This window comes from Drosophila erecta, unplaced genomic scaffold (assembly GCF_003286155.1).
Source record: "Drosophila erecta strain 14021-0224.00,06,07 unplaced genomic scaffold, DereRS2 tig00000092-arrow-pilon, whole genome shotgun sequence".
Taxonomy (NCBI): Eukaryota; Metazoa; Arthropoda; class Insecta; order Diptera; family Drosophilidae; genus Drosophila; species Drosophila erecta.
Window position 1 is genome coordinate 14,337,467 of NW_020825207.1, and position 14,271 is coordinate 14,351,737.

Sequence of the window (14,271 nt, forward strand, 5' to 3'; positions counted from 1 at the left end):
GCGCAATAAATTTTGCCATTTTCCCACTATCAAAATGCGGTCACACTTTATTCCAACAGTATAAGAGCCCGTCGGCACACATTTTCCACACGATTTTGTTATTTGCTTGTGTAATAAACGGATGCGGTGTCAACTCGTAAAAATGCAATACCACCCCAAATCGAATAAACTTTGATATCGCCCAAATATTCGGATGTGATACGGATTCTGACAGTAGCGTATAACGCTGCCGACTAGTCAAGTTGTTAAATTCTTCCTCCGTCGGCCTATCTGAGAGCATCCCGCGCAATCCCAACTCTGGACATGATTTCAGCGCGCCAGTGCGACATTTGAATTGCAGAGCGCAGAGCGCACGAGTCGAGTCACCAGCAGGCCCCAGGATCGAGACCAGGACAACAGAAAAGCACGAGGAGCCGCAGGAGTTGCGCGAGTTCCACAGGCATAACCTTAAAAGGCACGTGCATCCCGCGTAGAAGAGTTCTCTGCGTGCCAGCACACAGCCAGAGCCAATCGGTTGCTCTCCTAAAAAACAAACACGCAGTACGAAATTCCCGAAGACGAAGACATGGCCACCCTTCTCAGCAACGGACAGCAGTCGGTGATGGCAACCACCAGTAATGGTCAGGAGCAGAAACAGCAACAGCACGAACCTGAGGAGCAGCAGCAGCAGCAGCGGGTCGAGATCAGCAAGTCAAGCTCACCGAAACCCGGAGCCATGCCCAGCTTGAAGCTGAACAGGATGGGTTCGGTGTCACCGAAAGATAAACGAGTCTACAAAATCGTCCTCACTGGCGGTGAGTTTCATTTTTCCCCCAAGCCCTAAATCATATATATGTATACCTGTGATAGCTCTCTGGATTTGCTGTGTATCTGTTACAAGTGTCCTCGTTCACTCGTCGCCCACACACCCGATTGCGATTTGTTTACGATTTGTGTCAAGGTCGCGAATTTCCACCAAGGGTAGAGATTTTGTCCTGCGCGCAGCTTCCCAGGCTTTCCCAGGCCACCTTCAAGTGTCCAAGTGGTAGCTCTGGCATATTTTCTGATTTGTATTCATGTGGCTACCGGCTTTTGCGCCAGTCGGCGCTTCAAAGTCTGCCCCAAAACAAAAAAAAAACTTTACAATTCATATGTGAAGAATGAATGCGTAGATAACCTGTTTTTGCGGACCATCATATGAGCGGCGGTTGGGCGCGTGGTCTAATCATTTAATTTGGGCCCAGGTTATGGCTGTGATTAGAACCACCGCACAAAAAACGAAAGCATTGATGTATTGACGGGCCTATCTGCCCCACACATACTACTTGTATTATCGCTAACAGGCGGACTTCCTCCGCTTGAGAGCTTTAAAAAATTTCGGAAGAGGCTGATGAAAGACAGGCCACAATCGCCACGTGTGTCACTTGCCCGAAGATCCCTGCCAAATTACAACAAAGACCAATTTAAGGAATGTCTTATCGGTAAGCTGCGGCTTCACCAACGGACATGACTCTTTTTAGAGTGCATTCGGAATCGATTTCCCCGGATCGCTGCGCAATGCATTCAGCAATGAGCGTAATTGCCTCCAGGGTCAGTCCGCAGACCTAATCGAGTGATATGCACAGTGCCGAGCAACTCAAGTGCACTTGATTTGCTGGAATTTAGGACATAAATAGAAGCGTTGTTTCCGCCTCGTCGATTCCAAGCATGTACAATACCATGGTGACCTAGAGCCTCACATATCTTATCCAAGACGTCTAACTGATAGTTTACTTTAATTTTATCTTATCTGTAGAGATTGAACTCCTTTTAATACTTGTTCTTTTAATTCATGAATTTTTATTTAAATGAATTTGCGCGCATATAAATGATTTGGACAGGTTTTAATGTTGCCTCTAATATAGTTAATAGTATTTTGCAGAATTAATTAATGCTTTTAAGCTATTCTTAAACTTTTATTGATTTCTGACGCAGATTTCTGTTACCGCATTTACAACCAAAATTTACTTGTTTAAGTTTTAATTTATGTAAACTGCAAGCACGTGGGAATTTGTTTAGCTAATTAAAAATAATCATGCTGAAGGGACGTGGTTCTTGCAATGTATTTTTAAAAACCAGCTTCTTCTCCCTTTAAACTTGTTATGAACTCTTTCCGCATTAACTCAGCACACCTCATGAGTTATAAAACTATTTCACGGGAATCTTCTTTCATGTTTGAGTGCGCCTTTCTCCCCTTTTGCTGCCCATCCAAACAGTATAGAATTCAAATAAGTAACCTTAGCCCGGTTGCCAATAAACAAATAAAACTAATGAATACATTATGCATTTTCAGGGCCCTGCGGCGGAAAGACGACGGGACAGTCCCGCCTGTGCACCTTCTTCGAGAACCTTGGATGGAAGGTGAGTGTCGTGGGTGATTCTATTGGGTGAATGGGAATGGGAACGGGGAATGGGAATGGGAATGGGAATGATGGGAATGCCGATCCTAGACTAAGGCAAGGTAGCGATTGCTTTGGGCCGCGGGCAGCTCTGTAAGTAGAGGAGGATGAGAAGCCATGGCGATAGCGGGATTACCTTTAGATACTCCCCTCATTACAATTCTATTGTCCCGAAAACTCGAAACAAAGCAATGAGCATGTTAAATATTTTCAGGTATTCCGCGTGCCTGAAACGGCCACTGTTTTACTCAGGTAAATTCCCTCTCCACACACTCTTACACACAAACTAAGAAATTAACGTAATCAATGATAGGCAATCAAAGCGAAAGGAGCCGCTCAGGAGTTCGCCACCTGAGATTGGACCAAGTAGCCTTGTCTGCCGCTCGTCTTTTACCTGAGACGATGACCATTCCTTTACAAACTTAATTCCATTCGAGTTCCATTCTCGATGCTCTTGAACTTTGAGATACTTGCTCTACTGAATACAAATAGATTTTCACGTGAATGGTGCTAATCCCCGCCTTTATTTCTCTCTGTTTCTCCCCCAACATCCGAATATCTAGTGGCGGCGTGAAGTTCTCCGATCTGACCGAGAAAGAGGGTAAGTATAGGCGGTGCAACCGACCGGGAGACCAAAAGATAACTTGCTAGTTGACGGAGCAGAGGAGAAAAGAGAAGATAACAGATGAGGAGTCTTACAATGCAAGCATTTTCCGAGTCCACACACATATCGCATTATCCGAGCACTGTCAAGTTCGACATCAAGTTTTCTCGAAGCAACGAAAATAAATCAAAATATTTACTTGCCGAGCGACCAACACAAAGAATCCCAATACTATACGTACAATATATGCTAGGGGTATTTTTAAAATCGGGCAAAAGCGACTGCCAGCCAGCATACTATAGATAGTACGAGTATATCATCTAATGTATATATCTGCGTATTTGGCCAGAAGGCCCCCCAAGAAAGTCACGTCTTCAATGAAACTTACGTAATTCCTTGGGACACGATTCGAATTCCCAGTCGATATCCTGATTGCGTGACTCGAGGTCATTTCGCTAGCAGTCTTCCTTTCTCACTCGCCCAGCAATTTGTCAATTATGGTTATTAATGGATTTGTCAATGTGCTTGGCGGGGCGGAAGCCCATTCGAAAGTATCTAAATTGCCAAAAGTACAATCATACAATCAGATAAGATATAGAATGTAGCGCTAGGTCTGATCACATGTCCGCCGATTAGTCGCAATTCCTTACAAAGCTCTTATGAGTAATGGCATTTGCAAGCAGGATAATTACAGCCTTTATGAGTCACGACCGGACGGATATTCTATATAGTAGTTACGGCCAGCGGCTAATATAAAACACCCACTCACACACGAATACCAAACAAATCGCCAACCAACCACACTCACAGACCCGCCCACGCCAACCACGTTCGTTTACAAAGATCTGCCCTTCGCCGCTCCGGAGCACAGTCTCATCGACCTAACCGCATCCTGTCCGCGCTGCTTGGCCAAGGCTGCATCCCGGCCCAATGGCAGCGAAGGTGAGTGCCGTGTGGTGAGCCGGTGGAGCCACAGATCGGTTCGGTTCTTATGTCCTCGTTTTGCAACTGCTTTGGCTCCCTAACCAACTCGTATCCCATCGAATCGAACTGAATGGAACGGAGTTCGATGCCACGTTTTGTCTACCTGTGCGTCCTTGAGCTGCTTTCCCAATGCATTTTTTAATCGGATAAAGTCTTGAGCAGAACTTTCCCGTATCTGTGCTTTGTGTTCGTCCCCAAATGACTTGACATTTAACCAACATACCCATTCTGTTTGGCCCGTGCAAACAATGCTCTTTATGCCTTCTATATAATGTGTGTACTTCTGTTTGTGTTGGCTTCGTTCTATGATTTATGCTCGTCCCCATAACACTTGTGTCCACTAACACGTCCTAATCGCCGCGATCTGTACAATGTGTCTTTATCCAACAGATATATATCTGCTCATTTCAATAACAATATTTTACGCCGAGCCTCTGCAATTCGTTTAGTCGCTACCATTTCAGCCAACTCGAAATGGGCCATTTAAATTTAGCCGCAACGAGTATATGTATATTTATGCACACGTGTGTGTGCAGATGTCTGATATCTGGTGGACACCCACTGCCAGAAGTCCGGATTTTTAAGACTCGGCAAAAATCAGTGCTGATGTGAGATTGTTAAACAATTTACCTTGCCTTTCTAAAGTAATTTATGTTTTGCAAGCCTTGTTTGCTTTACACCTGCTGACTAATGCTACTTTCTGCTTTTGTAAGCTTCTAACTTGTTGCTATTTTAAAAAGAACAGCTTTGGTTATTCTAAATACACATATGTATGTATGTAGCCTGCTTATGCCAATACTCACGGTATGTGCCAAATAGACTTTTCGACTTTCGACCATTGTTGGCCAGTCAGCCAGCCATGGCCACATGGCAATTTCCCAGCTGAAAGCCATTTTCGTTTTCATTTCGCCACTATTTTGTGTGTGGGGGCGTTTCCCTGTAGGTATTCGTTCTATATGCTGTTCCTCCGACTGGCTGGTTAATAAAATGTGTGTATTGTAGGCGAAGAATGCGAAATGATCTACCGCATCACGTGCCTGCTGACGCGAGTTCGACATCCGCTTCCCACCCAAACCACCGGCCCGCCCCTTTTCGACGCCCCTGTGCGCCTGCCCATCGAACCCCCCAGACTTTTGTTTACCCTCTCTTCGCAGTTGGGCGCTAAATGCGCTCCATTCAATTAGTTTAGTAGTGCTCCGATTCGTACAGTCACCAATATAGAGCCATGACCATCTCTGATTTGGAAGAAAAGGTGCTTGATAAATTAAAACTATTATTTGTAATTTCCAGTGTGATTTTAATTTTAAAAGTTGCACTTTATTCTAGCAATTATATATATTTTTAGAATGTGTTAATAGAACTAATCTCGCAGCCACAACTGTTCATCAACATATATATATATACATATTTGTTCTAATACATATAGATTCCATATTATAGATCGTTTGATAGCTAATATATTAGAGGGGCAAGTCTTGCCAAGAATTCTCGTTTGAACTTGTTATCGCTTGATGTCTGTCAGTCGCTTTGGTTGGCGTGGCTGTGGTGTCCTCTTCGCTCGATTGATTTCCCGAAATTGATTGCTAAACGATTTTGTTTTTTATGTTGTGCCTGTTGATTTGCTGAACCCTTCATTTCGCTTTTTTCCAAATTCCAATCGGACTTCTTCATTAGGGGAACCGTTGCTCTGGCATTATGCAAATTAACTTGGCTAATTACCTATGTATGTCTGTGCCTAAAGAACCTCCTAATCTGCATACGATTTGATTATCTCGAGAGTCCATTAAAGGTTGGCTGGCCAGTAACAATCGCACACAAGCGGAATTCACACACACGCCGGCTTTAAAAGCATCATTCAGATATTTGGTACACAAGAAAAAAATCATTCAGATATTTTTTCATCACGCAAGGAGAACAGGTTGATTTGGTGGAAATAGCGTTAATGGTAAAAAATGATATCTGGACTACTTTAAAATACCTTTCAACTACAATCGCGGACTAGCTACTCTTATCACCTACTACTAAAGTGGTCCGCTTTAGGCGCTTATCAGGATTAGAAAGGTTTTTTGTTTTTTTTCTGTGCATAGATTTCCGTTCTCTGATGCGCAATAGCTGGAGAAATTGCAAATACAAAATTGCGTACACCGTTCCTTCATACATATGTACATCTCACGTTTCTGTCCATTATTTTCTCTTGCATCATCGTTGCTAATTGAATTAGAATTGGCAGGCCAGAAGAATAGACTCGCAAGCCAAAACAAAACGTACGGGGGGCGAAAAAAAGTGGGGGAGGGAAAACAGTAGTGAGCCACAGCGAAAGGCGTCCCACCAATTGATCGATTCCAAATGCCGCCCGATGCACTGCGTCAAGTTCAATGCAATTGCCGTGCACACGAACCAGCTAATGCCCCCACAAAGGGAGCTCACTGGGCAGCAAAGTTTTCCATTTTGTTTTTTGTATATTGCACGCGACAGGGAACCGCAACAAGTGTTGCCTACGTCGATCCCCCAAGAGCACCTGACATATAGACGCCCCACCACACACCCACCAATCTGATTTATTTACCCCCATTTGCTCACAAATGCAAGGCGACCACAGTACTCCTTCGCTAGCTGAAACCGCATTATCAATGCACTTCAGAAAGTGGCTGAATTTGATAAAACATTCCTTTAATACTGTCGCACCAAAAGCCATAAATAGAATGTTCCTGTTACCGAGTTTCCACTGTTTTATTAAGAGCATGGTGATGACATAGCTTATCGCCAAACGACAAACTGTGACTCCCTGTCTGTGGGAAAAAGCCCCATCATCTCGACTTGGATCAGCGACTACCGCTCACTCGATTCAATTGCCTTGGGTGGCTGACACATGAAGCTCTACTTTGAGTCAACGAGGCTATTGAGTATTTATCCAAACAGCTTCCTTCCTTTCTATGTGCCATTGTTGATTGCCATTGATGTGAAAGCACATTCCTGAGGAAAAATGATTGCATTAGCAAGATTTCTCAAAAACAATTCGGCAGCTGGGCGCATTTTATTGATCAATGTTTGTCATTTCAATTAGTCATGCCTATTATTCAAATTATTCAACATTTTGTTTGGCTTTGTGTACTTGTATTACTTTATTGAGTTTCAAATTACTAAAAACAATGGGAAATGTGGTCGAACTAAACTGCCTGTAACCGCTTTTTAAATTAGTATCAGCATTGAAATTGAATTCTGAGGCGGCACCGATGGAACTGAAACCTCAATTCAGGCATTAACATCTGGAGGAGACGAATAATGCTGAGTACTCTTTAACCCACCGCTGATTAGAAACTGTTTACTTGGGGAAAAAGTACTATTCACGACGGCTGAGAACAAGTTGATTGAACTCGAATGATTTGAGTGTCCATTCCATCGACTCGCATTCAGATTAGGTTTCATCGCTTCAACTTGACATCGCTGAACTCAGATACTGGATACTGGCCATCGTTCATCAAGCACAGTCATCTCACGCGAATCAGAGCCGCCCAGTCAATTAAGTTTCTTACAATTCGATGCCACACAGTGTTAAATTCCCTTCGATTCGAATTTGCTTGCAATTGTATTTCGATTTCTATTTGTTTGGATTGTTGACCAAACGTCGAGAGTCCAAAGAGTAACGCTTCCTTCCATCTTCCCCATGCAGCCTACAAGTTCCAGGAGAATCTGATCCGCACCATGGTGCAAATCGAGAACACCTACTTTGAGCTCGGCAACTCGAGCAACCGCAACTGTCTGATAATTTGCGATCGCGGCGTTATGGATGCCAGTGCATGTGAGTAAACAATGCAATTTGCCCCCTCTCATATATTTGAAGAATAACATCTCTACTCGTATCTTCAGACATATCAAAGGATAAATGGGAAAAGATGATGGCCGGCAACAAGTGGAATCCCGTGGAGATGCGTGACAATCGCTACAACCAAATCCTGCACTTGGTTTCGGCTGCCAACGGCGCCGAGGACTTCTACTCCACAGAGGTGAGTTGCAGGCCACTGGTCGGTCGGTCGTCAGTACAAATTTCACCTGACCAATTCTCTTGTCCGCACCAATTAATCGCCCGAATACGGTAGAACAGAAAGCGCCACTATCAGGTATCCAAAAATGGCTGCACTTCTAAAATCGGTTGCCACAGTTGGTCCTGAAACTCAACTTCACCTTCAACTGTCTCATTTATTTTCGTTAATATTACAAAGCGCAGCACTTCATTATTTTCCTGTAAATAAATGCATTGCAAAGGTGCTTTCCCTTTTGTAAGAACATTGTAGTTGTAGCGACTGTGTAGAGTGGCAGCTGCATTTTCTAACTATCGCTAGTGGCATTTGCGTTGGGCTAAAGGTTATACAAGTTGAGTACAGTATTAACTAACCTCGCGTTTGGTAATTGCAGGACCACGCCTGTCGCTCGGAGGGCGTTGACTTGGCCAGGGAACTGGACTACAAGTCCGCGGCCGCCTGGGTGGGCCATCCCTACTTCGATGTGATCGACAACTCCACCAACTTCGAGACCAAGATGAATCGCATGATTGAGTCAGTGTGCCAGAAACTGGGCATTGATATTGGCGACCGTTTGCAGGCCACGTCGCGAAAGCTGAAATATTTGGGTAGGTCCTATTGGCGGGCATTACCTATCGGAATCGCGTGTAACATTGTATTTTCGTGCAGTGGCCCTTCTGCCGCCAGACAGCGAGTTTCCGCCCTTCCAGGATTTCGATGTCGTACATCATTATCTGCAATCCGCCGGACCCAAAGTGCAGGCTCGCCTTCGCAAGCGGGGACAGAAGAACCACTGGAGCTACATCCACACGCAACGGCGTCCAAACGTTCACGGGCAGGCCCGCATTGAGGTGAAGACGCAGCTGACGCATCGTGACTACATGAACTTGCTGGCCCAGCGGGACGATGCTCACTTCACCATCTACAAGAAGCGCCGCTGCTTCCTCATCAACAACCAATATTTTCAGCTTGATATTTATAAGGAGCCAGGTCACCCACGGTGCGTTTAAATCACTATTGTGCTCCCTAAAAAGTTGTCCATTACAATCAAATTTACATTTGCAGCTGCAAGGGATTGGTGCTTTTGGAGACGTACTCATCGCTCACCGGTGATGCCCTAAAGAACTGCATGCCCAAGTTCCTGAACATTGTTAAGGAGGTGACCGGCGATCCGGACTACTCTATGTTCAATCTATCCCTCAAGGAGGACTGGAGCACCACCAAGAAGTTTTGCCGATCGGCGACGCACGGTAAGCAGGACGAGCAGTCGCCAGAGCCGGCAAAGCAGTATCATCCCTACGACGAAAACAGCGATTAGGGCATGAGGCCAGGAGTCAACATAAACCGTAGCCAAAGAATATAGAACCAAACGTTTGCACTGCTGTACATACTATAAGCCTACATCTTGCGTTGCTCCAATGCATGCCACTTCATTTCACGCACTTTTCTTTTCAAAATTTCTAAGTAATGCCAATCGTTTTGGGCTCACGAATTTTGATTTTCTCCTGACTGTGTTTCTCTTTTGATTTTGTAGTTAAGGGCGCCGCCAATGGAGTCTCGAGCACGCCGTTGCTCCTCAATGGTCAGTAGGCTGCCGAACTGTCCCTGAATCTCTTTTGCACACGCATATTACACGGCAAAAGCATGTTATATAGACAAAAATGACCTGGCAACAAAATGTACAAACAAAAATCTTAATCGAACGGATGCCGTTCCAAGCCATCAAGCAATCAGAGCTCTGGCCAAACCCCCCCGTAAACAAAAAACAAGAAAAAAAAACAAAAAACGCCCACACACACCCAGTTACTTATTTGCGTACTTAACCCCAGGAGGATGAAGGAAGCGTGAACTAGAGACGTATGTGTCGAGTCTATAGATTGTAGTGTAATCGCAACCGGAGGTTGGGAGCCCCACCCGTACTTAATTTTCTTGTCATGTTTGCTCGTGTTAATTTTGTAAGCCATACCGACTAGTAACTATGTAAATCGATGGATCCGCGATATCATGTGACGTTTTTGTGTCTTTTGGAAAATTTGTGAACCAATCATTTTAACTCTAAGCTAGAAGTAAATAAGATTACGACTACAAGACCACCAAACAGTTGAATTTTCTTATTACTTGTGTGTATTAAGGTCAAAATAAATATTCTTTTTTTTTGCGCTGAGACTAGTGGACCTTGGTCTTGTTGATGCGCTTGATGAGAGTGTCCACAGCACGGTGGATGCGCAACACCAGGAGATAGCCGACAATCAGGGCAGGCAGACTGACGAAGGTAGCTAGCGCCTCGTAGATGAAGCGCGGCGCAAAGATCTTCCACACCATTAGGTGGCGACAGTGAATGGTGCAGGCCATCATGGCACAGAAAATCTGCAATGCAATAGTTATTTAGCATTCATCCAAGTATTTCGCCGGCTGCAATCGTTTACCTTGAGTCCCTGTAGCATGAAAAACTGGGTAGCCAGCTTGAAGCCAGCTCCAAGGAAAACATCTTCGTACTCGTACAGGGACAGTTCGCCCCGAGTCATGTCAAAGCCGACAGCTTCGTTGGCCAAATCTGACATGGAAGTGGTTGCATCCACTCTGCCACCACTCCTGCAGCTTCGTATGAGGTTGGGAAACAGTGCGAACAGCGAAAAGGTCTCCGTACTAAGCAGGGAGTACATGCAGAAGAAGAAAATGGGTCCGCAAAAGGTGTTTAAAATGACCAAGGCACCAGATATTAAATTTGATTGTCCGATTCCAGTGGTGCGACCCACAAAGGCGGCACGCCACTCAATTTGTGACAGCGTCGTCTGATGCGAGGTGGCAAAGAAACAGAAATGCGCCAGCAGGAACCAGCCAACCAGTGCCGTAAAAGTGGGCTGCACACAGCTCTCTGTAGGAAAGGGATTGGCTTAAGTATTCCGTTTGACGAAACTACAAAATCATATACTTACCAAAACTAGTGGCCGTTCGATAGCGCAATATACCGTGCACGCTGAGCAGGATAGCTCCCACGGCCACGCAGACAACCAGGCCGATGGAAGCACGCGGTTCTAGAAGAACAATCATCACCAAGGCCAAGAAGACGCCAAATGCAATGACAATGGAGGAGTAAACGGTTGCTAGTCCGTAAACCACCGGGATCTGGCTGCGCCTCTCGTCGTCATCGCCCTCGTACATACGCTTCATTTTCCTAAAGATTTCCGGTACGATGCTTTCATTTCCGTTGATGGTCACGGTATGGGAACTCCTCGGAGGAAGCACAAAGGTCATTAGCGGCGCACATGAAACTACAATAATCTGCACCAACAGCAGACCATAGATCACCAGAGCCATGGCATCGATATGCGTGCGCTGGATGTTTTTGATGGAGCTGTTGGCGAGCAGGATATGGCCGCCGGCGCAGATCGAGGCCACGGTAGGTCCGTAGCGAGCCAGCAATACGTTTGGCAGGTTACCAGTTAAATTACCGCAGGAGCGCAGATACAATCGTGTTAGCGTGGTGTACACTACGAGTACCACGACGGCGAGAATGTACGTCTTGGCCGTTCCTGGCTTTTTAATGGAGAATCCGGCTCCGCCCGCGTTAACAAAGTCCGAGCAATTGCCTTGCTCCTCACGGCAACGAAACAGCGTGTAGGCAAAGCGTATTAGGCATATCGCCAAGACGCTGGCCAGGATCAGCCTTAACGCTGTAGAGCGCAGAAATTGGGAAGCCTTGAATTTGGTCCTAAAATCCAAGCGGGCACTCAGGCGAAGAAGTTCGTGGGAGAGCAAAAGTATCGCTGCCGCCAAGAGGTACGACAAGATCTTGGCCTCCTGGATGACGAAGCTGTTCGAGAAGAACACAGCCATGGAACCGAAAAGCAGCAGTCGCGTGGGCATGTGTCCAAACCGCTTCACCGCTGACCAGTTGGTGGCAATGTTAGTCCAGTGGCGTAGTGTATGGAAAGCCAGGATGACAGCACTGGATAGGGCCGTAAAGAAGATCACTCCTTGCTCTTCTGTTTTAAATGAGAATGTCTTAAAATAGCGATACCCAAATACTCCAGCGGCCAAGTTGATTAGGTAAACGTAGAAGACCTCCTTGGCTTTGAAGATGTGCCCAAAATCAGCCGGCCGAGAGTTGTTCACCAACAAGAAGATAAAGAACAACGGCAGGAAGGTAAAAAGCAGTCCCTGCGACATCTGAGTGGGGTCAAACCTGACCCAGATCTCTCGACAGGTGCCTAGGATGTCTCGCAGATTGGTATTCAAGTCCCGTACAAAGGATTTGAAAGCAACCTCATTGTAAACAGTTTGCACTCGGTGGGTGAGGAGTATGAATTCAGTCTCTAGTTGGTCCATCTGTTCCACGTTAAATGTGCGCTTGTTCTCCAAAGCGTACTGGAAGAAGTAGCGATAGATCTGCTGGGCATTCTGCCAGGAATGGAGCAGAAGGGTCTGGAACTTGTTTAAATGCGGTACTTGCAGATCGGGTACAATGTTAAAGTTGACTAGGCCCAGATTCGAGTACGGTATCGGGACGCCAAGTATGGTGGCCAGCGTTGGGACCAGATCAATCTGGAAAGCAAATATCGTTGCTTATCACTGTGACGTGACGTGCCGTGATTACACGTTGTCTTATCTCACCTGCTGCAGCATTTCACTATCTGAGCCCGAATCATTGCCATAAAATCTGTGCTGCTTGGAGTAGGCAAACAGCAGAGCGTTGGTTTCGTCATCGGTGTCTCCGCCATGATCGCCGGATGCCGTCATTCCATGATCGCCCATCACCAGCAGCGTGGTGTCGTTGTCCATGGCCGCCACCACGGATCTAAATGCACAATGGATATGATTCTCGCAGTTAGCTGTAATTGGGATGCCGCCTACCTTATCACCTCGTCCATCTCGCCCAACTTGCGCGCCATTTCTTCATGCATGGGTCCGTGCTTGTGTCCGCAGTGGTCAACGCCGAGAAAATGGGCCACCAGCACCTGCCAATCATCGCTTTCCAGCTCCTTGGGCAGGTTTTTCAATATCTGATTATCCACGCTGTCCAAATCGAATATATCGAAACTGGGATAGGAGTACGATCGCTTGAAGCGACGCGGATACAGGTCCGTCCAGGTGCTGTCCCCAAGGAAGACTACCGGCAAATCGCTCTTGACTATTTGGTCGATGATATTGTCCTCGTTGATCTCGGGCGAAGCAAAATTGGAACCAATGTCTATGAAAGTGGGCAGACTGCCGGTGGTGAGTCCTTTCAGGCGCTGCAACGTGGTGGTTGGCGGATCCGCGCGAAATCTCATTAGACGGGCGTGGTCAGGACTCTGCTGCATCAGCTCCTGCAGCACCACCAATTTGTTTTCATAGGGCAGGGGATCCGTGACGTTCTGCTTGTACAGGCCGAATTCGTATTTAAGTGCATCCACAACCAGGACAATAACCTTCGACTTTTGCGGAAGACACAGATTGGAGGATGCGTTCACATCCTTAAAGATTTCGTTCACAACCTCATCGGTGAGGACGTACTCCTGTTTAAGGACAAAGGATTTGAGATGCATCACGCTTTTTTTTTTTTGCTCTTTATCACCTATTACTTACAGCATTGGGATTCGTGGACAACCGACGACAGGTGCTCGTCTCCGTTTTGGACACTCGGGCCAATAGGAATCCCCGCGAGAAAAGCAGCACTCCGCTGCTGATGAGGAAGGCCAGCCAAATGAGCACGAACAAGTAAGTGAAGTTCATCTTTCGGCTGCGATTAATTAACTAGCTAGGCACACAAATGCTTAATGAGTAATAAACTTTTCAGCATTTAGAACAATGCTGGTGTAGGCGAATACTTTCTGCGGCTGGCCAGCCGCTTTCCGTTGTATAAAACTATGTAATTTAATTGCACTTTACTTCGGAGCGGTTGATTAGGTCTCCGGCATCACGATGCGCTCTGCTTGCTCGCTGTTTTCATTTAAAATTCCTCATATCTAAAGATTTTCTATTGGCCTGAAGAAAAAACTGAGGAATATGCAAGAACCCTTGGTGGCGTTGCCACCTCGCCAAACCAAGCAGCTGTTTTATATTCATCCCTGGTCTTTGGCAGCAATGTCAAATGACTTCAGCTTTTTTGGCGGGACTTTTTTGAAGCTGATAGATTATTTCGAAAAATAACTTTTTAATCAATTTGCAGTATAATTAACGTAATATAGGTTCAAGTTTTAAAAGGAAACTAAGCCGATAAAAATAAATTTTTTATTTCAAATTTTAAAATTTGCATTTATTCAAA

The 14,271-nt window shown here is 45.6% G+C and overlaps 2 protein-coding genes across 4 annotated transcripts; one reads left to right on the forward strand and one right to left on the reverse strand.

Annotated features, from left to right (window-relative positions):
• Positions 1-3: 3 nt before the first annotated feature.
• Positions 4-10,122, forward strand: LOC6547157 (TRPL translocation defect protein 14). Of its 3 annotated transcripts, XM_001974649.3 has the most exons (11): positions 4-794; positions 2,312-2,379; positions 2,632-2,669; positions 2,981-3,018; positions 3,832-3,963; positions 7,676-7,804; positions 7,873-8,009; positions 8,419-8,632; positions 8,694-9,024; positions 9,090-9,274; positions 9,559-10,122. In XM_001974649.3, the coding sequence occupies exons 1-11, from the start codon at positions 566-568 to the stop codon at positions 9,612-9,614; spliced, it is 1,557 nt and encodes a 518-aa protein (XP_001974685.2). In that variant the 5' UTR covers positions 4-565; the 3' UTR covers positions 9,615-10,122. The 3 variants fall into 3 exon arrangements, with proteins under 3 accessions (XP_001974685.2, XP_015011876.1, XP_015011877.1); XM_015156390.2 differs by lacking the exon at positions 3,832-3,963; XM_015156391.2 differs by lacking the exon at positions 3,832-3,963 and having other exon boundaries at positions 9,090-10,122.
• LOC6547156 (GPI ethanolamine phosphate transferase 3) lies at positions 10,108-14,047 on the reverse strand. The gene is made up of 6 exons (XM_001974648.3): positions 13,593-14,047; positions 12,879-13,522; positions 12,639-12,822; positions 10,961-12,569; positions 10,451-10,899; positions 10,108-10,391 (listed from the first exon to the last, which is right to left on the reverse strand). Exons 1-6 carry the CDS (start codon positions 13,737-13,739, stop codon positions 10,191-10,193), a joined length of 3,234 nt encoding a protein of 1,077 aa, XP_001974684.1. The 5' UTR covers positions 13,740-14,047; the 3' UTR covers positions 10,108-10,190.
• Between the last annotated feature and the right edge of the window lie 224 nt (positions 14,048-14,271).

Coding starts and splice junctions, on each gene's coding strand:
- LOC6547157 (XM_001974649.3), top strand. CDS start 566: ATGGCCACCCTTCTCAGCAACGGACAGCAGTCGGTGATGGCAACCACC. Junction 3,964..7,675: donor CCGGCCCAATGGCAGCGAAG/GTGAGTGCCGTG, acceptor TTCCCCATGCAG/CCTACAAGTTCCAGGAGAAT. Junction 9,275..9,558: donor TTGCCGATCGGCGACGCACG/GTAAGCAGGACG, acceptor TTGATTTTGTAG/TTAAGGGCGCCGCCAATGGA.
- LOC6547156 (XM_001974648.3), bottom strand. CDS start 13,739: ATGAACTTCACTTACTTGTTCGTGCTCATTTGGCTGGCCTTCCTCATC. Junction 13,523..13,592: donor TGTCCACGAATCCCAATGCT/GTAAGTAATAGG, acceptor GTCCTTAAACAG/GAGTACGTCCTCACCGATGA. Junction 10,900..10,960: donor TCGAACGGCCACTAGTTTTG/GTAAGTATATGA, acceptor CCTTTCCTACAG/AGAGCTGTGTGCAGCCCACT.